This window comes from Syngnathoides biaculeatus, chromosome 13 (genome assembly GCF_019802595.1).
Source record: "Syngnathoides biaculeatus isolate LvHL_M chromosome 13, ASM1980259v1, whole genome shotgun sequence".
Taxonomy (NCBI): domain Eukaryota; kingdom Metazoa; phylum Chordata; class Actinopteri; order Syngnathiformes; family Syngnathidae; genus Syngnathoides; species Syngnathoides biaculeatus.
The window spans coordinates 892,436-918,272 of NC_084652.1; the positions used below are offsets into that span (position 1 = coordinate 892,436).

The 25,837-nt window shown below is 44.7% G+C and overlaps 1 protein-coding gene across 4 annotated transcripts in view; it reads left to right on the forward strand.

Moving 5' to 3' along the window:
* The window catches only part of agap3 (ArfGAP with GTPase domain, ankyrin repeat and PH domain 3), a 151,296-nt gene that overhangs the window by 36,274 nt on the left and 89,185 nt on the right, over positions 1-25,837 (forward strand). Inside the window, exon 1 of one of the 4 annotated variants that reach the window (XM_061840404.1) lies at positions 25,039-25,615. The exons of the other annotated variants lie outside the window; for them this stretch is intronic. Within the exon in view, the coding sequence (XP_061696388.1) occupies positions 25,504-25,615 (112 nt within the window). The 5' untranslated portion in view covers positions 25,039-25,503. Of the gene's footprint in view, positions 1-25,038; positions 25,616-25,837 lie in introns of those variants that run through there. 4 annotated transcript variants of the gene reach the window in all.

Here is a 25,837-nt window from a genome sequence, read left to right on the forward strand (position 1 = left end):
GGCATGAGCGATATCTCGTTTTTTTTTTCCGTTTTTTTTTTTTTTATGCTTCGCTTTAAACGGCAGTATACTGCCAACTCTTATTCTGCATTTTCACACAGAGATGACAATCTTTGAAAAAGATTCTGTCGCGACCTCTGTAGGACGTGCACTTTGTCCTTCTTTGGGCATCCACTGTCAGATTCCCCAACATCCAAATTTTAGACTTTTAGATAGCACACATATAGCGAGATATACAGATTGCAGTCCCCCTTACATGACTTGGATTCATTTGTCAAATTTGGACACCATGCAGCCATCATCTGGACTAACACGGACGGGTACGCTTTCTTGCTCAAGGACGCCTCGACACGGTCTCTGAATGGAGCCAGAGGTCGAAAAGATTTCGAGCCGACCGTCACTCTGCCTCCTGAGCCCCCGCAATATCCTTGCAATTTGTCATTCGGAATCCGGCAAAATAGCCCCACGGCCTCCGCCAAGTGGAAGTGGAATGTCACCTTTTTAAGCTGCCCTACGTATAGACGCGTGGCGTTCTGCGTAGAACCGGACTTGCATCCGCAAAGCGGGATTCTGTAGCTGCGCGTGTTTGGGTGTAAAGCCCACGGGGCCTGGTGTTAAAGGTCAACTACCTCGTGGTTTTTACATGACTGCACACAATTCGCCGCCATCTGTTGAAAGGCAGCCCGTGGCCAAAGACCGAAATACATCGCATTTGGATTGTATTTATTCTGCTAGGAAAAACTGCATTGTGGCCTGTGGCCATTTTACTGGATTTTTACCCCTGATGTCCCCCATTTTCTGGCGGCGTTGATTTGCATAGACGGTCCAAATGGCAAAATATCCTCCCAAATTTGCTGCTTCCCTTCTGCGGCGAGCGGCTTCAGCCGTTTTGCTCTTTACATCCGGCGAAAAAGGCGGATGAACAGAAAGAGATCCCACCGAGGATGCGGCGTGCGTGGGCCACTACCCCACTGATGAGCTTCTTATGTAATATCCGTCTTGCGGCCTCATGCCGCACATGCACGCACGCTCGTGCCAAAATGTCCACGGCGAGCGCACGCTGTGGTATTTATTTATTGCTTTGTCGCAAATAATCACATAAATGAAGCGATTAAAAAAAAAAAAAGGAACATTTTATTGGCGTCAGTTTTCCAAATAACATTTTTGCAGTGTTTATATAATTCCGTATTCCCTTATTAATCATCCATTATTTCATTTTTTTATTGATGTTACCCGGAATGTGAACAAAATAAGGCGAATAGCTGCAAACGGCCTCATAATTGCAATGAATTTCTCCCGCACCAACAGTGACCCACTGTGGTGGTATCCTGCTCCTACAGGCTTGAACTTTCAAAGAGGACATTTTTTGCAATTTTTCCCACAACTGAAAGCTTTTCCTCAAGTTGTTTTTAGTAACTTGAGTGTGAAGAGAGCAGCACTCAATGCTCCCGCACCGCACTTTGTGCATGAGCTGCACGTACGCGTCACCAAACAAATATGACACCATCACCGAGTCGATAACTGCACGGGGCAGATGAGAATTTATGCTAACGTGCTAGTTAGCGCATGTTAATCAGTGCAGCTCTGCTTACCTCGGTGGCTTTGACGTGAGTGACGTGGGTGTCACCCGGTAGTTCGATGTTCGACAGGTCGGCGAGCGTGCCGAAAGTCCAACTTTTTTTGCGTCCAAGCCATCGAAAAAGGCAATTTTCTACACGTCCGTTTTCCAAAAGTGAAACGTATCCCATAATTTCACAAGTTGCTATGAGTGGCGCGCCGTATCTGTTGTGTTGACCTTGTCTTTTTGTGGTTACACGCTCGCGGGGCTTATGTCTGGATTTGCCCAAATCCACTTTTCGTTTATCGTAGCGAGGCGGCGCTCGCCGGCGCTGGCCGCTTGGCTAAAGTCAGATTAGCGATTTGTTTACATTCTGGAGCTTTCTCCTCTGGCGCGGCCGCGCTCGCGTGTCGTCGCGCTTGCCTCGTCGTGTGTCGAGTCAATTTGCGTCCTCAGCAGCACTCCCAAGGACGTGGTACATTTATGAAACTATTTTTAGATATTAGCCAAGGATGTTTGATGTAACTTTTTCAAGACGGTTAACAGTATTAACATTTTAGTACTCACTGATCTCGTGCTTTTGATACCTAAAATTCCAATTGCACCTGATAATCCTTTACAAAGACCGTTCTGTCCTTTTGACGCGCGTAATTTGCCGGCTCGCTGTAGCACCAGCTACATCGATACCCGATGGCTTCAGAGAATAACAGTACCCGACGCTCGTAATTGAATATCCCGATTATTACCGTGTGCGTGTCAAAAGTTGCGGAAAAATTTTGAGGTTTTGTTTGTTTGTTGTTTTCTGGGTCACGTTACAGTGCTCATGCTGAGGATTTGCCAAGGTTTCATCCATCCATCCATTTTCTGAGTTGCTTATCCTCACGAAGGTCACGGGGAGTGCTGGAGCTGATCCCAGCTGCCATCGGACAGGAGGCGGAGTACACCCTCGACTGGTTGCCAGCCAATCCCAGGGCACATGTGGACAGACAACAGTTGAACTCACAATCACACCTCGGGGCGATTTAGACGCTCCAATTAATCCATCCATCTATTTTCTTGGCCACTTATCCTCACGAGGGTCACGGGGAGTGATGGAGCTTATCTCAGCTGTCATCGGGCAGGAGGCAGCGTACTCCCTGAACTGGTTGCCAGCCAATCGCAGGGCACATCGAGACAAACAGCCACACCCACAATCACACCTCGGGGCAATTTAAGAGTGTCCAATTAATCTTGTACGTTTTTGGGATGTGGGAGGAAATCGGAGTGCCCCGAGAAAACCCACGCAGGCAAGGGGAGAACATGCAAACCCCACACAGGCGGGGTCGGGATTTGAACCCCTGTCCTCAGAACTGTGAGGCCAAGGCTCTAACCAGTTGTTCCACCGTGCCATCCGGTTGGACTTTAATACGTTAAAATCTTTTATAAATACATTGTATTGTGCAGCCCATATTGGTGCAACTGAAAAACAATGCACCGAGAAAATAATTAATAAAACAAAATATGTATTCAGTATTTAAGCAAAACTGCACATAATAGGTGGTTCAGCTGGTAAAAAGCGTCGGCCTCACAGTTCTGAGGTCCCAGGTTCCATCCCGGCCCCGCCTGTGTGGAGTTTGCATGTTCTCCCCGTCCCTGCGTGCGTTTTCTCCGGGCACTCCGGTTTCCTCCCACATCCCAAAAACATGCAACATTAATTGGACATTCTAAATTGACCCTAGGTGTGATTGTGAGTGCGCCTGTTTGCCTCGATGGCTGGCAACCAGTTCAGGGTGTAGCCCGCCTCCTGCCTGTTGACAGCTGGGATAGGCTCCAGCATGCCCCGCAACCCTCGTGAGAATAAGCGGCAAAGAAAATGGATGGATGGATGGATGGATAATTAAATGGATAGATTCGCATAAAATACCTGCATGGAGAGAATTAAAGAATTTCTGCACACCTACTTACCCGGAATATGTATCTAAATTCATTTTTGTTTACTGTACGTGGCCCTGGTTATTCTATAATGTAATGAAACATCTCAATCGATCAGAAACCGACGCCAAAATTCTTGCCTTCATTAAAGCACTGACAAATATTTCTCATCTTTTCTCCCTCCGAAGTCGTTACATCAGGTCCGCGCTGCAAACTACGCCCGCAATAATAATTAAGAGACTTGACGGTGTCAATTGAAACTCAGCATTTTGAATTTTTTTTTTTTTTTGGGTGCTGGAACTTTATTAGCTTGTGAGCACTGAGAGCGAACGCTGCATAAGAATGTGCACGTGTGAAAGTTTTCAAACTTCCTTCCTCCAGGGCTCAAGATCCATGGCAGCGTGACTCATTGTTGGATTACAGAGTGCTGACCAACCATTTACATGTGAAGAGTGTAATTAACAACCCCTCTACCATGTTTTTTTTTTTTTTCCCCGAGAGTTGACTCACGGTCATCTCCCCCGCAACTCTTATCCCGGCAGCTCCTCTGCCATCTGGAATCGGCGCGTGTCAAGGAAGCGGAGAGCCGGGGACCAAAATCCCGAGAGCGGCCGCTTATCTGTCAAGTGATTTTCGAGCAAACACGTATTTATCTCTTTTACACCACGCGACACGGGAATTTAATGTGCCGTCGGAGGAGCAGGAAATTACCACCCAGATACGCGATCCCGGGCATTCCGACCGGCCTGACGTCCTGCCAGACGCCCAATTATACGAAGCCGTAACGTCGTCATGGGGGAATTGCACCTTTTCAACATTGATGTATTATTACACCCCAATATTCATGTGGTAAAGGTTTCATTTTCTGCAGCCGGGCTTGTAAAATTACACAAACATACAAATTTCTCACACACCAGATGTAATTTGAGCAGAACAAGCATCCAAAAGTGGCCTAAACAACCTGCGGCCCGTGGGCCATATTGAAAATATTTAACCCAAAAACTAGGGAAGATGTCGCTTGAAAAAAAAAAAAAATAAATAAATAAATAATATGTGTATATATATATATATATATATATATATATATATTTATATATATATATATATTATATATATATATATATATGCCTCAGTCTCACAGTGTCAAGAACCAACAGTGCGGGGGTGGACCCAAATGCGGGACTATGAGGCAGAGGCATAATGTTCAATGTGGTTTATTCCGGAAACAGGGTCATACGTGGTGTAGCAGTCCGACAAGGGAGAGGCACAGAAACGCTAGGCTAAGCTGGATCCAAAGTCCGATGACTCTGGGGTAAACTAACAAACTCAACAGGACAGGATCAAAGAAAAGAGCACAGAATCGCTGTGACTGGGGTTACTCTAACTTACGCGTAGAAGCGGAAAGTCCCACAGGCAGTGAATGCAACTCACTATTGCAAGGCAACGAACCGGCAAATGCCAGCGACAAAAACTGAGAGACAGTTGTGAGCGGTGACAGACATGGCCACGCCCCTCCCGGCAGTGGGCAAGCCTTGCTCATGACAACGGTTCTGAGGTCCCGGGTTCAATCCCGAACCCGGCTGTGTGGAGTTTGCATGTTCTCCCTGTGCCTGCGTGGGTTTTCTCCGGGCACTCCGGTTTCCTCCCACATCCCCAAAATACGCAACATTAATTGGACACTCGAAATTGCCCCAAGGTGTGATTGTGAGTGCGGCTGTTTGTCTCGATGTGCCCTGCCAGTTCAGGGTGTACCCCACCTCCTGCCTGTTGACAGCTGCGATAGGCTCCAGCACTTCCCTGTGAGGATAAGCGGCTAAAAAAATGGATCGATGTATAATACAAGTACCCACATAACAATACTTGCCAATATCGAGTACTGCTACATGATAATGCATGCTGTTATATCTCATATTTGTTACAGTGTGTTTGGTTTTATTCATCTAATGTTGAAAAACACACTTTTCTCGATTCTTGGGCTATTCTCACTTGAATAAAACACTTTGGGAAGAACAACACAATCATGCCTGAAATATTAACGTCCAACTGAAAGTTTTTCAACATCTTGCCAGACATTTTGTGTACATCCATCCTTTAACGGAAGCCATTTTCAGTGATGTGGTATCTCGAGGGTGTTATGTAACAAGACTACTGCACTTAAAAGAATGCGGAGAAACAAACCCGGCAGGGTCATCCGTTGTGCAGAACCGACTTTGACATTATCTTAGCCGCTTATCCTCACAAGGGTCGCGGGGAGTGCTAGAGCCTATCCCAGCTGTCAACGGGCAGGAGGCGGGTGAGGTACACCCTGAACTGGTCGCCAGCCAATCGCAGGGCCCGTCGAGACAAGCAGCCGCAGTCACAACCACACCTTGGGGCAATTTAGAGTGTCCAATTAATGTTGCGTGTTTTTGGGACGTGAGAGGAAACCGGAGTGCCCGGAGAAAACCCACGCAGGCACGGGGAGAACGTGCAAACTCCACACAGGCGGGTCCGGGATCGAACCCGACACCTCAGAACCGTGAGGCCAACTCTTTACCAGCTGATCCACCCTGTCGCCGAGTTAAACAGTTTATAGTTTTTCATTGTTTCACCACATTTCTTTTCTAGACTAGGAAAAAAAGAACCACGCAAAACCCGTCAAGCGTCTTGACGCTTTGCCTTGTTTGCGTGGACGAGATTGGAGGCGACGGCCCGTGTTTCATTTAAACTTCATATTTTCCGTCCGGGGCTTGAAAAGCGAACGCTTTTGCGACGGCGTTTCATCATGAGAGAGAAATCACATCAGACGAAAAGTGGCTTCGGTTTGTGCCGCAATGTTTAAGGGGTTGTTACATCTTGGAACGCAGACTTTCCTTCCCGTTGAATTCAGTTTTGAAAACGTCCCAGCCTCAAGCGAACCGCAGGTCGATCAAAAGCCGACATCGGGATCTAAAACTCCTGAAATGGCTCTCATTTGTGTACCTAATGAAATGGCCGGTGGCCCCTTTTTATGTCGGATGAACCATCAGAGATTTCTGCCCCTGCTTGACAATTCAAATGGACCTTTCCGATGGTGGTCTAAAGCTCCGCCCCCTTAGCCACGTCCCACAAGCTTCCAAAATGGCGACTGAACAGCACATGTTTGAAGCCGATTCTCTATCGCGTATCCCAGATAATATTCCGGTATGTTTTTTGTCCAAGAGAGTTCTACAGAGAGGTCTCATCTATTTCACGGATAGGATATGTACACGGAATTAAGATTTTGGACGGAGCAGGACGCAATGCCAGAGTTGCAGCGAAACATTGGAGATCGATGCAAAATTGTTTGACACCTCCCAAGCTTCATATTGAAATCCAACAGGATAAAATGGTGGAATCGTACCGCGCATGTAAAGCAGGGTGAGTACTTTTTACTTGGAAAGATCACAAGTAATGTCATTGTAGTCTTTAGAAGTGAGTTGGCTTGTAATCGAACGCAGTGCTCTGTCTTAAGAGTCTGATGTGATAGAAATAGGCAAATAGACATTTCTCTTGCATCCGTGTATCGCTAACCCGACTCTTCGGCATAAAGCACGACACACTTCATTCAGCAGGTCAGTGATACACTAAACAAAGTGAAAGTTGTATAAAGCACTGATAATAATTCAATCAAACTCAGAGAATTTACTTCTCCCTCACTTACCTTCGAACATACAGCCTTGTGTTGATTGATATTGTTGATATTTAATTGTACGTGGTTCTCTTCCGCGAGCCTTAATCCATCGTAGGCACGTCGTCAACTGTGTTTTAGGCTTGGGAAAATGAATCAAGCGGGCCCCTTGTAACCTAGCAGGATATCTTTCATCAGAATTGCACGTTCCCCAAGCGCATCTGAGGACCATATTCTTCGTAACATTTCCAAGCGCCTGCTACTGACAACCGGCATTGTCTGTGGGACAATGTGGCGAGAGGGGCGGTGTTACGAAAATGCGGCTATCTGATTGGCTATTATTGTACGAGTGATTGACAGGTCGGAAAGGGCCGTTGCGTGAGGCGTCGCCATGAGATGCGTTCAAAGATGTCGGCTTTTGAAAGTTCTTCATCCGGTGAGCCCCCGACTGCCATCTGTCTTTCTTGTCATCCGTGCAATAATCTCCATCAGTTCCTCCGAACGTAGCACAGCTTCAAAAAGGAGGCGGCCAGAAAAAAAAGCGTGCCGTCCCGCGCCCGTCACTGGGGTGTCATTGGCCAGCCGATGCAAACGTGTTCGACGTTTAGAAAAAAAAAAAAAAAAAAATTGCTCAATTGACACTTTGTACCATTTTCATCCTCAAAAGCTGACCTTGCCTAAGCGGGGGGGGGGGGACACATTGGGATTGTTTTTCCGTCGCGTCTCAGACGGACCCTCGCACCTTTCAGCGAGTTGTGCAGCGCGTTCGCACCTGCCGCGACTTCCTCGCCGACCGCCGCAAATAGCGCGTGAAGGCACATCACAGTCCGATGGCGGACGCAATCTGGTGTGTTGATATTTTGGATGTCGAGAGAACCTCCAATAAATACTGTGTAATAGTGACCGCGGGCGGTACACAAAGGCGAATAATACTCTTTTAGATGTATTTTTGGTAGGATATCAAACACTCGTTTTAAACCAGAACTGGAGAAAAGCATCGAAACGCTGAGGAAACGTTTGAATTGAGAGAAACAGATGATGCATGTCACATGTTCAGAACAAAAACATGGACACGGGCAACATTGTGGTCACACATCAGAATTTACACCAGTGCTAATTGTCAGTTCGAATTGCGTTCTTCAGTGCTGCTGTTCTGGTTAGCAACAGAGTTCATTAGTGAAGGCTTTAATGTCTGTGTTTGAACAGTTGCTCTTTTTTTTTTGGGGGGGGGGGGGAGTGGGGGTCTCATCAGTCAGGGGAAGTGTCGATTTGACAGCGGTGTTTATCTATCTTAGGCGGGTGACTCCCCCGTCTATGAATGACGATCAATATTTAACTCACATTGTTCACGGTCACACAAGTGTAAAAATAAGTTAAACATGGTTGATACTCATATGTTGAGGAGGGTTGGGTGGCGGGTTTAACCCCTCCCATGCTCACTTATGGACACTTTATCCAAAACTTGTAAAAATGTAATTGTTGTTGGGTTTAAGTTAGGGTAGACTGGAGTAAAAATATTTTGAAACCTTGTTTATTTTTTTTTAGCGGCACGGTGGAGCAGCTGGGAAAGCGTTGGCCTCACAGTTCTGACGTCCCGGGTTGGATCCGGTCCCCACCTGTGTGGAGTTTGCATGTTCTCCTTGTGCCTGCGTGGGTTTTCTCCGGGCACTTCGGTTCCCTCCCACATCCCAAAAATGTTCAACATTGATTGGACACTCTAAATTGCCCCAAGGTGTGATTGTGAGTGGGGCTGTTTGCCTCTATGTGCCCTGCGATTGCCTGGCGACCAGTTCAGGGTGTACCCCGCCTCCTGCCTGGTGACAGCTGGGATGGGCTCCAGCAGTCCCTGCAACCCTCTTGAGGATAAGAGGCAAAAGAAAATGGATGGATGTTTCTGTGAGGAGCCACCTTTGCATGCAGCAGGAAAAACTGCTGCATGCTTTGAATGGATGGAAAAATAACGCCATCTGGTGACCGCATATATTGTTTTTTTTTTTTTTTAAATGATGCCCCGTGGTCTGAAAGGAAATCTTATAATAATCCTATGAAATCTTTTGACAGTAAAGTAGATGGTTAATCATATTTTCATTAGAAATGTAGATAAAAATGTGGACGACGGTTCAACTTCCAGTTGTGTGGCTTTTCTGAGACATTTTTTCCCCTCAAATTTTTATTTTTCCAATTCCACTCCGTGGAGATGGCTCGTCAAAAATTACCAAACTCTCCTGTGGAAGTTCAGGCTGCGTGAGTTTTTGTCTTTTGGGGGGGGGGGGGGCGGGGGGGGGGTCTTTCCCTGCCCGCCATTAATCTCATTATTGTGCGTATGCGTGCACGTTATTTATCACGCATTATTGCACAACACAGGCTCACGTATTAGAATTTCCATCCCGGCCCCGAAGGTTGCGGGTGCGCATGAGAGCGGCGCATCCGAGCAGCTTCTCAAGTGGCATTTATCAATAATCGTTTTTTGTTTTCGAGGAGCGACCGGGTCTCCTCTCCCCCGGGGAAAGAGGATGTCGCGTTCTGCAAGTTGCCAGAAGTGGCGCCGAGGTTTGTCTAGGTCACCGGTGCTCAATCAAAAGTCCAAAGAGCTTCCCTTCAACCCCAAAAACATCACAAGGAAAATCGGCATTGTACAGTATGTAATTCAATAAGTTCCCTCTCTTCTTGATTGGCTGACTTGTTATGTGGGAGGAGCTACATTGCACAATAACCGTCCATTTCCTCGCCACATATATTCGACCGTATGGCCATAAAAATTGATAAACCTCTTCATTGGGTGAAATAAGATGACCGTAAAATACCCCAAAGTTGTCCCAGTATAATAAGATTTATTTTCATCCATCCATCCATTTTCTTAACTGCTTATCCTCACGAGGGTCGCAGGAGTTCTGGAGCCTATCCCAGCTGTCAACGAGCTGGAGGAGGGGTACACCCTGAACTGGTCACCAGCCAATCGCAGGGCACATGGAGACAAACGGCCGCACTCGCAATCACACCTATGGGCAATTTGGAGTGTCCAATTAATGTTGCATGTTTTTGGGATGTGGGAGGAAACCGGAGTGAGCGAAGGAAACCCACGCAGGCACGGGGGAGAACATCCAAACTCCACACAGGCAGGGCTGGGATCGAACCCGGGTCCTCAGAACTGTGAGGCCAACGCTTTCCAGCTGATCCACCGTGCTGCCAGTTCATTTTTATAGTTTATTGTAATATTTGTACTTTTTTTTTAACTACAGAAAGCTTTAAAACAAGTCAAAGTGATCATAAACGGTCCAGATTAAAACTATCCATCAATGTCGGGCAGGTTCAAATAAAACCACTATAAACCCCCCCCCCCCCCCCCCCCCCCGAAAAAAATGCCCTCTGCTAAAACGACACGGCCATAAATCCCCTGAAAGTTGTCGAGATTCCGGTACAACTATTGTAAAGTTCCCCAAAAAAATTTCTCAAAATATGAATACCGTAATTTGCACAAAAAGTTGTTGAAATGAGACGACTGGAGATCTATTTAGATGAAATTTTTTTTTTTTAAAAAACAGCATGAGTCAAAACAAGCTAATAACGGCATCGCGTTCTGTCGCTGCAAAAAATTTTTTTTATTGTTTTCCAGAAGGCCGGAGGTCCACTTTTCAGCTCATTATGCCGCCTGCGGTAAAGAGGATGCAGTGTGCGTTTGTGGTTGTGTGTGTTAGCGGTTGACAGTTTTGTGGAGCGAAGCAATGGCTGCAAACCTCGCACGCAGTACAGCCGTACGAGGTTGTGGTACTTTCAATCTCAATGAGGCGCTAATGTGGACTAGTACTCACGCACGTCGGGATTTACGGCGCGCGCCACACACTCGCCTTTAAGTGAATTCAGGTGGGCTTTGATGGATGACGGCGGCAAGCGCGCGCAGTCCATATAGATGTTTTTTTGTTTTTGCTCATTAAACGTCCATTTGTCGCGATTCGCCGATTTTATTCCTTCCGCCGGGAGAGATGCATTGTGGGAGCTGGCCGGGCGCGCTAATATGACATTACATAGCCGAAACTGGGTCGCAGCGGCTCACTCGTCTCACTTTGTGACATTATTGCTTGTCGCGCAAGTGTAAAAAGAAGTCGGCCCAGTAGTGAACCCAACACGCCGTCTTAACTTTGATGTCCTTACAAAGTTCAGACCTTCGCATTCTGTTGGAATCAGTGGAACAAAAAGCCAAAGAAAAACACAGTATAAATACAGTGATCCCTCGTTTTTCACGGTCAATGGGTACCGGACCCACCCGTGAAAGGTGAAAAACCCAGAGGTAAAGGGTAAATGGCGTTTTGTTTTTTTCTTCATTGATCCATGTAATCGCGTGTACAGTACTGTACTAATGTATGCTGGGTTCATTTTTTGTTTGTTTATTTTTGCTTCATTGTGCTGGAGATGGCGCATTAGTACGTAGCGAGGGGGGTCCGGAAATCCGCGATGCACTGAGTCCCCAATAAGTGATCCGCAAAGTAGAGAGGGATTTCTCTACTACGCTATTTCTAGGGATGCTCATCTCCAAAATTATTGGAACAATGAAGCCAATTACTTTTCTTTTTTTTTACCGTACATTTGGATTCATCCATCCATTTTCTTTGCCGCTTATCCTCACAAGGGTCGCAGGGAGTGCTAGAGCCAATCCCAGCTGTCAACGGGCAGGATGCGGGGTAGACCCTCAACTGGTCGCCAGGCAATTGCAGGGCACATCGAGACAAATTGCCGCACTCACAATCATACCGACGAGCAATTTAACGTGTCCAATTAATATTGCATGTTTTTGGGATGTGGGAGGTAACTAAAAATAAAATACAGATAGCCACAAAATATGTTCGTTTTCCAGCAAATGGCTGAAGGTCAGTTCCACAGCAAAAAAAAAAAAAAAAAAGTAAAAAAAAAATGCTTGATTGAATTTGTAAACAGCAAAATATTTTCCCAATCATCTACTGCAGACAGAAACAGAAAAAATTAGCCTGAAAAACAGGATTTTTATGTGTGTGTGTGTGTGTGTGTGTGTGTGTGTGTGACCGCAATACGCTTCCGTAGTTGTCGGAAAGGACCGCATTTGCAAACGGAGATGCGCGTTTAATTTGCCGTTTTATCGTCTGTAATGAAGCTTTACTTTCTGCTCATAATGGTCGTCGCTCTCATGTCATTTTGTTAACAGCGCTGTCATTTCCAGCATGTGCTGTACTGACGCTGATAAATGAATCTGTCACAAAGGACGGCACAGATGTTTGTTTTGTCCTCCCCGCCCGTCGCGAAAAAAGTTCGACGCCCTCCAAGCTAGCGTGCCGACCCAACACCGTGACCTTTTGTGCTGCGTACCGAGCGTGATTATAACATTTTAAGCACGTGCCGTCTGCTGCCCCTTTTTTTTTAATTTTTATTTTTTTGGTTGTTGTTCAAAATTGCTTTTGCCTAATTTAGTCGGCGCCATTTAGCGTGAAGCGAATCTAAATGTCAGTCACCTGCGGAACCGAAGCTATTTCGCAGGAGGAACTCTCGAGAGTCGCATCTGTCACAGGCGTGCCAGTAAAAACAAAAACCCAACCAACAATTGGTCCCCTATTGAATTGTGAGTGCGTCACAGTTATGCGCTGATTGCGTAACGCGACTGGCGTGCGGGGAGCGCTATTGAATGTTTTATTTTGTCAACACGAGGCGAGTATGTGGCGCGCCGGAGGTGGGGGGCGGCGTGCAGGAAAGAGTGACAGTGTTTTATGCGGACTTCTTTGCGGGGACGGGGTGAGAAAAAAAAGCCGCCATGTTGTTGTCTCAGCGTGAGCGTGCAGCACAGGGGGAACAGACAAAAGGAAATTACACGGAAGCTTGTGCCATAATGCCACGCTATTCTGGGACCCCAGAAGAAACGGGGACTGTTTATAAACGCCACTGGCTCCGCTGTGTCGGGATTTTTTTGATCATTATTATTTGAAAAAATGGACTTGTGAAAAAATATCTTCACGGTGATGTGTATTATGCATCGGTGTCACAATTTAAATCACTAATACTTTACATCTGTGACATGCTTTTGTTAAAATACTCAAAGGATCTCAAGAGAGAGAGAGCAAACTTTACACGCATAAATCAGTCAATATGTGGCGTCGACTCCCCGGTAACTTTCTAAATTATACCGTCGGAGGAAGTCCCGCGCTCACTTCCGAAGTCGCTAAAGTGCTGCGGCGTTGCCATTTGGTTACTCTTACTGTCATTGTGTAGTGCTGACGTCTTCCTGTTGTGACGTTGTTTGCAGTTGTTTTGACCTCTCCCAGCTACCATTTATTTATGAAATACATACAGCGATGCCTCGGTTCTCGACCACAATCCGTTCCGGAAAACGGTTCGAAAAGTGAATCGGTGTTTCCCGTTACAATGAATGGAAAAAGAAATAATGCGTTCCAAGCCTAAAAAATTGGGCTTTTTAAAACATTTTTTAAAAGCTTTTCCTGATAATGAACTGCATAGTGGAAATACATGTATAGTTTAAATTCTTTATATATTAAAATAATTTGAGAAATATATTTATTTTTTTGCTTAAAATGTATACTTTAGTAGTAGAGTACGCCAGGGTGTGAGTGCATTGCCGTATCTGCAGCGACTCTGCCCCCAGCCTTGTATACTTTTTTTTTTTTAATTAACAAAAGAGCAGAATAACAGATAATAACAGAATAAGGCATTTTGCTTTATTTTTACAAAAAGTAACGCACAAAAACATTAGTAACTCAAGTTAATAAACAAAACAAAATTGCAGAAATGCTTTAAAAACAGTACGTATCAAATGTTTTCGGGGGTGGTGACTTTTAACAAAAAAATGAATCTGTCATTTGTTTCTGCCGTCTCTTAAGAACATTTCTGAAGTGGCTCATCGCGACATCATTAAAATTTTCGAGTGCTCCGCTACATTCATATTTATTGGGGTGATGAAGTTTGACGAAATTATGGATTTCGTTCCACTTGGCACAGGTGGCTTTGATGTCAACACTTGAGACAAACAGCAGTCACTGTGGGACACGTCTGAGTACAGAGGCCACGTTATACGGAATAACAAAAGTGCGCTGATTGCGCCGCACCCGTCATGTCAGTTCCGGGTTTTTTCAGCGGCGTTCGAGTACCGATTTTCGTTCGAAACAGAAGCAAAAACAAAAAATCTAGAAATTTTCGTTCGGAAATGGGGGCGTTCGAAAACCGAGGCTTTGCTGTATTTTATATAGCGCAAACAGATAAAAGAATGAAATATTAATCAAAATGAAAGCAGAAAAGCAAGTTGCCAAAGGAATACCATTCAAAGTATCAGGTGGTAAGGCCACTTTTCAAGTAATGCAGTACAGTTGGAATTCAAATAAATACACACTGCGCTTCAAGTAACATGAAGTATTTTTATCATTTGTCCATTTTATTTCCAATGAAGCTGAACCGTTGTTTACTTAGCATAGGAAAAAACTAACTTTATAAACTATATATAACTATAAACTAACATTATAAAGGAGAAAATCACACTGTATTTGTGTTATCCTGTATATAGATGTATCCGACAGCGATAGTCATCATTATGTAATAGAACATGTATTATCATGCTTCAGCGATAAAAACGTGTAATTGACCATTTTTTAAGTTAGTTGTTTAGCACACGGAGAATATTGATTGCCATTCATATCCTACTGAACGCTCTGAATGTTTGCGACGTCCATATTTGCTGCACCAACCTGCAATCATGACCGAAAGTTTGATTTATTTATTTATATTTATTGTTATTGTTCCAACCCCCTAATCTGCAACCATTCATTTCTAGTTCCGCGCGTTGATCTGATTGGCTCATAAAAGAACACGATGTCAAACCAATGAATGTAGCGCCAATGTTGCCATTAGACGAAAGAATGGAGATTTGATTGGGAATGCAGGTAGCCTGATTGCTTCGTGATGACACCTGTTGGTAAGAAATATAAAGATTTTAAGTTGAGGGAAAAAATACAATTATGCAGAGTTTGTAAGCAGTGTGAACTTTCCGGTACACGAGCAGGCAGTCCAAGTGCAGATTTCTTTAGTAGCCGGTTAGCAGTTAGCCGCCTGCCTGCACGACCGTGGGAGTCATTTTCGGTTCGCCCCTGCACGCCTGCTTACAGCTGGACGGCGATGGCAAATGCCATATTTTCCAGCCATAAAATGCATTATAAAAAAAGAAGGAAAAAACATGTATGAGTCGCATTTTTGGGGGAAAATTTATTTGATGAAATCCAACACCAAGAACAGACATTTAACATTTAAATAACGAACAATTTAAAAGAAAATTGATGCTACATGCTAAACGTTATGTTATGCTTACGTTACATGACACAACTGAGAATGTGCCCGGTATGTTAACATCACATAATAGGAGGTATTTCAATAACTATAGCATAAATAAATACTAAGTAATTTTCCAAAACCATCCGTGTCACTCCAAATGCCCGGTAACTAAAATCCAATGAAATTTTCATCCTCGGTGTCCCTTGTTACGAACTCCGCTAAGGTAGAAGATGCGGCGCTTCCTCTTCTACGTCGCTTACGTTAGATTCGTCGTCAGATGGAGTCACAATTCCAGCCTTTCTGAATCCCAACACGACGGTTTTGGTTGTCACGGAAGCCCGTACTTTGTCGCGCCATCCAATGGCTTCCCGGAAAGTTGCATGGCGGAGTCACCCGGAAGCTGTGCTCTCCATCCGTCATCCACAGCTCCCAAAGGTTACGCAAGATTGCGTTAAAGCTGCGATTCGTGGCGATATCAAATGGCTGGAGTATTTCGGTTGAAGCCTCCCAGGGATGATAGGAGGTATGGAGTTGAAAACATTTAATTTATTTTTGAACTGTGGCTGATGTGCGGTCACATGCTATCGATACATTACGAGCTGAGCTTTTCGTGCGCTAGAAAATCCATCCAGATGCTTTGTGTAGCTGCATATTTGACTACTTGCAGCTTGCAATCTGCAGTATATGATTTTCTCTTCAATGCCATTTTTGTTCAGTCCTTCTCAGTTGTTTATAAGTTACAGCTAATGTTGAAATGCTGAATTTTCAGAAGTACAGAAGTAGCAGGCACAGATACACGGGCCTAGAGCGCCCTCTTGCGGTTGTCAGTGTGAAAATAACCGATAAGCGACTCCGAAAACAGATGGTTGGATGTAATAATGTGTTAATAATTTCACATGTAAATCTCGCCCCGGGCCAAACTATGAAAAAAAACTGCGACTTATAGTCTGAAAAATACGGTAATAATGCCGTGTGCATCAAGATGGTGCTCAAAATGTTGCAGACGAGTTTGCAAGTGGAAACCCGGTACTACACTTTGGGCACTGTGGGATAAAATTTCGCCCTGTGGCGGGATCGCGTTTGTTTTTAAAACATTCCTGTAAGTAGACAATACCATCTTAAAAACAATCATGTTGGTACATGATGACGATGTTGAGTAGCGTTAATAAAGTTTTGTGTTTTATGGAGAAATCATGAAACCGCACCGACGAAAACACAAAATCGTTGTAATAAAGCGTTACCCATCTGGTGAGCACATGTAGTTCAAATCTGGTTCACAATTGAGCAGTATTTTTGTACACCAGTAGTAGTATTTCTGGGATGTCACCTGAAAATGGGTGCTTCCAACTAAAACATCAGACTTCTTGTGTCTTTTGGTGGCTTCGTAAGACTTTTTGTGTGCATGTGCGAATCTATTTACTCATAATCGACATGCCGACCAAATTTAATGTTGTTAAGTGAAACCGTCTTCGGAGCTTAAAGCTTTGTCTTCATTTACTGACAGGCGCCACCCAAACGCAGTAACGGAACGTCACAAGATTCACAATTTACCGCCCTGCGTAAAAACAGATGGACTTTTTCTTTCGTTGCGGTGTGACGAATGATCAATTTGGTTATTGTTCCCCGCCCCTTTATTATCCCAACCGCTTGACAACGCCGCTATTACGGGACATTAAAGGTGCAACTGATTCGCTCGAAATCAATCGGCGCTGCGTCCTTTCTGGTTCTGTGTGAGGCGCTGCCAAAAATAACAACGCTCTTGCCGCTCAAACCGACATTATCATAACGATTACACAAAGTTACAAAATACAAAAGTACAGTAGATGGCGACTTTCACATGGTGGCAATACAGAAGCGAGTTTAAAACAAAACAGTGTAAAGTATTTTTTTTTAAAATGAGACACACCACATGATGAGACCAAAAAAAAATGTCTCCTTTTCTGCTGCGAAAGATGAACAACGAAGCACACCACATATAAACGCACAAAATGTAATCAATCAATCGCGGCTCTCGTCCCCCGAAACAGATCTCGGTTGTCGTACCGAGAGTGAGAGCCATGATGCATTCGGGGTGCAGGGAAATACACACCATTTTAATTTATGTCAGGGGTGTCAAATTAATTTTTAGCGCGGCCACATTGTAGTAATGGTTTCAGTCAGAGGGCCATTATACGGAGCCCCGAAAGGGACAGTGAAAAAAAAAAAAGGTTTCTCATTGTAATGAATAACTTTCTCATTGTAATGAGTAACTTATCGTAACTCATGAGTAAGTTACTCATTACGATGAGAGTGTCGAAAAACGGATACCTATGGGTCGTAGCTTATTTACCTGCAAACGGTAGCTTCCTGAATAAGCAATAAGGGTCTTTTATACATGCACACAAGCAATGGAATAGTTATTCATTGCAATGAGAGTTTCTCATTACAATGAGAAACTTACTCATTACAACGAGAAACCAGTTTTTTTTTTTTCAATGTTCCTTTAGGGGCTCCGTGCCCGTTATGACTGAAACCATGAAAATCTTGAATTGACCCATCATATTTACACATTAAATTTATCAACTAGTTTTGGTATCAGAAATAAACGGTAATGGGTTTTTCAACTATTGTTGATGGTTGGTAACACAAAAAGGCTTGCAATATCTCAACGTCGTCATTTATGATATGACGGTTTTGAAATTTTGGTTCAAATTTTAACAAAAATCATGGAAGTTGATACACTTTTGCGGGTCACATAATGTCATGTGGCGGGCCACTTCTGGCCACCGGGGCCCTGAGTTTGACACCTGTGTCTTATTTTTGCAAACACATCTGCGTATGATTTGTGACCATTAAGATATTCATGTCTCACTCCGTATTTTAAGCACGTTCATTCTCGGCTCTGAAATAGTTTGCCGCCTGCTACACGTTTGTTTCGTGCCACGTTCTAATTATGATGCGTAGCCGCTACACTTGTGAATTTTGCCGTTCGGCACCGTTTTTTTTTTTTTTTTTTTTGGGAGAACGTGTCGTGCACAAAATATCGAAATACTTTGCAGCCGGACGTGCACTGAAAAGTTTCGAAGAGGGCAAAATAAGTTCACCTGGAAAGGTTGCAGTCTATATTAGGACTGTCCTAAAGCTTTACTTGACTTTTTAACTTTTTGTGTGTAATGTACCGTAATTCCCGGCCCACAGAGAACCCACCTGTTTATAAGCCTCGGTACACAGAAAGAGTTTACCGCACAGGTGTCAAACTCAAGGCCTGGGGGCCAGATCCGGCCCGCCGTATGATTTTATGTGGCCCGTGGAGGCAAATCACGTGTATCAACTTCCATGATTTTTGCTAAACTCTGTCCCAAAATTTCAAATTGTCATGTCATAAATGGTAACGCTGCGCTGTTACCAAACAACAATAATTGAAAAAACCTATTACCCTTGATTTCTGATTCCAAAAACTAGTTTAAAAATTTCATGTGTAAATATGATGAGGGAGTTAAAATTTTTTATGGCTTCACTGTCATAATGGCCCTCTGAGGGAAACCCAAAGTAAAATGTGGCCCGTGACAAAAAGGAGTTTGACACCCCTGGTCTAACGCCAGCGCGGCGCAGCATTAGCGCGGCGCTAGCGTTAAACTCTTCCTGTGTACCGAGGCTTACAACCAGGTGCGCTAACGCTAGCGCCGCATCACCGCATAAACCGCAGGGTTGAAAGCGTGTGAAAAAAGTCGTGGCTTGTAGGCCCGAAATTACGGTATATACTATTTGGGATATTTCTGCTAAACAAAGTTTGGGAAAGCGTTTTGGATAATCGGGCCTTAGCTGACTTTGATGGGAAGCGGGAGAAAATGCTGGAAACGAGTCCCGATCGCCTGTACGAGGTCGACGTGAAGGCGGCCCTGGAGCCGCCGGCCCACGCTTGCGCACGAAGCTGCCGAGAGAAAGAAAGAAAGAAAGAGTGCAGCCGCCTCCTACGTCCTCTCACTCTGCGGTTTTGTCATCCGCTCCGTCGGTGACTCCCCTGCGCTTAAGCGCTCATTGAAATGCGCGCCGGCCTTCCATTCGGACGCGCGCGGGGGGGCAAAAATTGGCCTCGTCGTGCCCGGCCGGTCGCAGGTGCAAATTTGCGATCTGCTGCCGCGTTTCATCGGATTGTGCGGAAGGAGTCTCCTCCCCCTTGCGTCTGTCAGACACGCCATCGCCATCGCCGTCTCCCGCCCCCGGTCATTTTAATACATAGTCTCGCAGATATGTGCTATACAAACGGAATTCTGGATTGTAAGATTGCCCCCCCCCCTCCCCCTACAGATGTCCTGGAACCTATCATTTTCTCCGCAGTGGAGCGACGGTGACGTACGCTCGTCGCTGGTGCAGCTGAATTTTAAAAAGCTCCCCCCCCCAGCCCCCCACCCCCCCTACTGCCGCCCGCCCACGCGCCAACAGCACGAGCGCGAGCGTCATTAACATAAACTTTGGCGGCCGTCTGCGGCCTTCTTCCGTCTGCTGACTTATTCATTCGCGGACGTGAATTTGCCGTCGGTGCAGACAAAGGACGGGGTTGAAATGGGCTCGGTGAATCGGCATCCCCTGGAAACTTTAGACGGAATTTTCTGGTCTAGGGTGGAAAAGCAAATGTGATTTGTGTTTCCTATACCGCGTGTGTGGACAGATGTGCAGTTTCCATCTTTGCTAATTTCCATCATATTCTCAAAACAGAGGAGGACGAAAAAACAACTGCATCCCGTCTTTTTCTTTAATTTTATGATACAATTTTCGCCATACAATGGAAATAGTAATACTCTTTTTTTTTTGTTTGTTTGTTTGTTTTCATAGCATGACCATCATAATTTTACATTATTTTTTAAATTGGCGGCGGCACGGTGGACGAGTGGTCAGAGCGTCTGCCTTACCACGACGTGCGAATCTACACCTGGTGTTGATCTGGTGAATCTGCCACATCTCACAATGCATTGCAGAAGCTGCATTGCATTATGGGAGCCGGTGGCCATTTAGGGCCCGCAGGAACCACAGTGTCAACATTGCTGTCCTTGAAAAGACTCTAAGTCAGTGGTCTCAAACGTAGTTCACCTTGGGGGCCACCGTGTGCACATTCTATCTGATTTAAACGAAAATTTTTTGAAAAATGTCTTTAATTTTTTTTTTTAATCTCAAAATAAGATAAGCAAGGGAGCTGGTGAAACTCCGTGGCAACACCACCGTAACTTTCACGCAATGAAAAATGTTTCTCTGCTTGCGTCAAGCTTGGTCGCTGTCACGCCCCCGAGAACCACAACCCCACCGTGATTGGTGGGTTCGTCAGCTCCGCACACAACACCGTAAAAAGTGCCGTTCGTATAAAAACCTCAGGGCCGCAGTATCATTTAATTTTCATACTAAGGTCATTCTTTCTTTCGGCTTGTCCCGTCAGATCTCAGATGACACGCTCATATTTGTCTGGCACAGTTTTTACGCCGGATGCCCTTCCTGACGCGACCCCTCTTGGAGAGTGGAGGCCGCCAGTGAGAAACGAACTCCCAACCCCTGGTTTACCAAACCGATCCTCTAACCACTGAACCCACACTTTCATTCGAAGGTGGGGGGCCACAAAATATCATGTTGGGGGCCACAAATGGCCCGTGGGCCGCCACTTTGAGACCCCTGCTCTCAGTGATTTGATTGATTGATTGATTTTGCGAAGCCGCTGTTATTTCATCTTCATAAATATGTTATCACCTATTACTATTAGGGCCCGACCAATATGGATTTTTTTTTTTCAGCCAGTACGTATATTAAGCATTATTTTCTTGTTTATTAATGTCAGCTTCCTGTTGCTGGGCTTTCTTGAGCAACTCGGACAGAGACGTTTGCGCATTTTTGCAGCGGCATGGTAATTATTCCATTTCCGTAGTTATTATTGCGGGCGCTCTTTTTTTCCTGGCATAATTGGGGGGAAAATTGAAAAAAAAATGTATAGTTCTACTTTTTGGGAGTCGGAGTCGATCGTTATTTATGCCACAGAGATTTGAAGAGTAGCAAATAAAATGTGAAAAGTCCCACACGGCTGCCTACACTCCTAATCAGGCGTCATAAATTATCCCCCCCCCCGCTATAAATATTTAAAGCATATTTTGACACATTCTTCATTTACGTTTCTCCCCCGAGCGCCTCAGTTGTGTCACCATCACTCAGCAGGTATAGAAGCGACGCTGTCAACAGCAGAAAGGAAAGTAAATGAAGTGTTTTTTCTTTTTTTGGGGGGGCGGGGTGTTCAAACAAAATGTTCAATAACTGGTTCAGAAAATTGTCGGATCGCACAACAGCACTCATAATTAGTTTTTTAGAAAGACGCAATATTGATCCGGTGTAGGAGTTTGCATCTGCCAGCGCGTCACCTTGCCACGTTTTAATGAGCCGTCTCCCGAGGAATTGCACGTGCAACTCTGCGGAGTTATTATGAACTCTCCGGTCACGATATTAACGACAAAAAAACGGGAGCTCGGCTGAGATAAAAATGGTCGCTTTTTGATTTCATACTGTCAGAGATTCATTATCAGTGCGGCATAATCTAGCGTGCAATCTAATTGCCCTGAGTTGGTCCCAAGTCATTTACAGCAAATAATGACTTGTAATCTTTATAATCTTTGTTCATCAATCTTTGTATGCCGGCGGGCGGCACAGTTCTGAGGTCCCGGGTTCGATCTCCGCCCCGCCTGTGTGTAGTTTGCATGTTCTCCCTGTCCCTGTGTGGGTTTTCCCCGGGCACTCCGTTTTCCTCCCACATCCCCAAAAAATGCAACATTGATTGGACACTCTAAATTGGCCCCTTTGTCTCTATGTGCCCTGCGATTGGCTGCCGACCAGTTCAGGGTGTACCCCGCCTCCTGCCCGTTGACCGCTGGGATAGGCTCCAGCACTCCCCGCGACCCTTGTGAGGATAAGCAGCTAAGAAAATGAATGGGTGGAGGGTTTGATGGATGCCAGTGACATGCAGTACATAGCGAGAGGCGAAACAATTAATTCCTCCACCGCTAGGTGGCAGCTAAGCTATTTATCCACTTTATGCAATTTTTGGGGTTGATTTCTTGGCGAATTATGTGCCTTAATTTAATAAAAGTTGGGAAGCACAAGACTATTGCCAAGAGGAATTTGTAGGCAAAAAAAAAAATAAATCTGTAATTGACCCCAAAGGATTGTGGATTTTTTTAAACTCAAGCATTAATGATTAATGTATTAATTCATTTGCAACGGAATCATTGATCTGTATGAACTACATTTTTAGAAAGAAAAAGCAGCTCCTTAAGGACACTCCGGCTAATTAGGTGCAAGTTCTGAGTATTCTTATCTTTTATCTCTTGTAAAAAGTGAAGTCTTACTGACAAAAACATTTGGAAGTCGTTGACGTAACGACAAATCACGATCATCACATTGCTGAATGAAAGCATGAAGAACTCGATGGTTATAAATAATATTGGGAGCAACGCTCCATATGACGCAGTGCGGATGTACACCGCAGCGAATTACAACCGCGCTGAGTGTGACGTGATGTTTTTTTTTTTTTGGTTTTGTTTTAATATACTCAAGCTCTTATATTGGAAGTCATTAAATTGCCCAGAACAATCCAAGCCGGGCCTTTGGGGAGCCGTCGGCTGCGATTGGAGGCCGACGGCTGCTCGTGACGGCCGCGATGATGTCGTACGCCGGTCCTCTCGACCCCCCCCCCCGAACCGTTTTCCTCTCATTTTTGCGTCTGCGGACGCATTGATTTCCTCTCCGGTGTTCGCACGAGGATATATTTCAGGCGTGACATCAGCAGCAATGAAGTGAAGATGTATTTTGTTGTTCCAGTTTTATTCCTTGTGAGTCACATTTGTCACTCCCCACAGTGTATATTGTGGGTATCTGATTTTTTTTTAGTTTTTTTTTTTTTAATTGACGCAAACAAAAAAAAAGGTTTTTTTTTATGGTTGTTATTTCAAATCGACTACAGTAAATGCACAACAAATTAAGATTCACATACTGGTTTGGTCTGAACGTGTCAGAAAAAGGTAAAAATGTTGATTGTTGTTTTCCAAAGTAAAAGATGTTTTTAAATGCCATATTTTAAACAAAGATAATCGGTCTGCTTTGATGAAAAAAAATCATAAAATATTTACTGCTAAGAGGCTAAAATTCTAAACATTTGGGCAAAAAAAAAAACCCACTATCCAAACCTTTTCATCAAAATGTTTTTTGATGTCAATTAGTTTACTGCTATGGATGCAAAATTACAATTTTTGTTTGTTTGTTTTCTGGAAATGGATTTTAAACATGTTCAAAGCAGGTAACTGCATTTGATTTATTGAACAGATCATTTGTAGATTATATTTTATGCGCTATGTTTTTTTAAGTTTTTTTTTCACTTAATTATTTTTAGTTGTAATTATTTAATGAACCACTTCATTATTTGATAATTTCATGATGCAACAGTGATACCTTTTAGTATTTTTTTGTCATTGACAATAAGCCCTGGCCACATTTTTGTGAAAAGATTAAAAAACAAGGTAAATGTCGAAATTATTGCAACAGATATTGATAGTATAGTGTTACACACACCTCCCTTTGGTGCGGGCAGCCCGGGATTGATTCCCGCTCAGTCTTTGTGTCGATATCTGCCCTGGAAAATGGATGGATGGATGGATGGATTCCAAAACTACTGATAATGCAGTTGCAAGGCAGGATAGGATGTGATGAAATATGATGACGTGCAATCTGTACAGAACGAAATCGGGCATCCTCTGCCGAATGCGGTGGGCGTACGCCGCCACGTGTCACGGGAAGTCCGTCCGTGGTGACATATGTGCACGGCTCACATGAGTCACGTCCTCGAGCTGACGAGGGGGCTCCTAAAGCTCCCGATTACGTGGCTTGGACACATCGCAAGAACAATCCGCCAGGCAGCCGCCGGTCGTGTCTGTCTATTGGCATCCTCGGGGGGGCACGGTGCTATCTGCCATGTCTGCAATTTGGTTGGACTCCGTCGTGGATTGGATTCGATTGCCCGGACCCCACGTAATGGACCGCAGAGTACAAGTCCATCGATTTGTGGGGGAATTGATTGTTGGTTGTGAAGGAACGGAGAGAAAATGAAGCGTGCGGACGAAGACCTGTCCGTCCGTTCAGTCTCAACTAGTTTGCTGCCGAAAGAAGCCCGGCTTGACGTCAGCCGGGCCGCTGCGAATACTTTCCGAAGCACAACTTAATCTGCTCTATTTCACACGGGCCTTCTGGAAACAGGAGTTCAGACCACCCAAGTTCGCGATTGTGCTGGCCAGTTCGACAGGAATGACAATATTCATTTCACCCGTAGTCGTTTGAGAGAAATGACTCCAAAAACCGTGTATTCCTTTTAAGAAGAAAGTAAAATAACATTCAACCTAACAGTTTAAAGATAGGAGGATTGATACCAGGCCCATTCATAAAAACAATAACAATGTTAATGATAATAACTGAAATTGGGAATAGCTAGTGAATGTCAAATTCGTTTGCATCGTATCATAGATAATAGCTAACGTTTGGCGCGAGTGCGTTGTAAAGGTACTTCTGTCATGAGGGCAAAGGTCAGGGCCGTGTTGGTGAAACAAAACCAGAGAAGTGGCCGACATGCGCACGCATACACAAATGTGTATGTAGTGGTGTGGAGGGCAATTCAGGAAGTGCTATAAAAAAAAAAAAAGCAAACATGCTCATCCAGTTTTGCTGAAAACCGGCCCATCCACTATCGAGGTACTCCTGGTTACAAGAGCGAGAAATGTTTGGCCGCGGGACAGAAGAAGAAAACGACGAGAATCTCAGCTGCCTGCTCTGCTCTTTGTTTTGGAGGGCGGTTAGCTAGCTAGTGCCTAGCATCAAGCTTTTTCTTTTCTGGACAGGACCCAAACAAAGACAAGAAGAAGAGTGGATTAGCCTTAATCCGATCAGCCTTTCTCATGACGCGGGACCCTGCTGACTGCACCTGCAGCGCCAAGGACAAAAAAAGAAACTGTCCCCACTTGGAATCCAACGTGACAGACACCGGGAGCTAAAGAGTAACCTGAAGAAACCAATGAGCGACCCGTTTTTATGGCTATGTTGATTTTCAGAAGATTAGATGTAGACTATGTTGCTCTGCTTTGGGAGTCGAAGGCGAAATCGACACCAATGGAGTGAGCAGGACCCGTTGCTTGATGACCAGCCGTACAGCGTTCCCAATCCCTACTTCCTGGACACAGGTAAAGAAGAATATTTAAAAAAAAAAAAAAAAGCAACAGTTCGTATCAATTAACCGGCGTACACCCCATTTCCAACCATTCAAGATCGCTATCTGCACCGAAACCCGAGACGGCTTCCTGAACCCCCGCTTGGAATGTTTTTTAATTGTCGTCATTCAGTCTGCTGATAACGCGCTAGCGCACAAAGACGCCCACTGTAGCGCCCTCATTCCTCACAAGCTC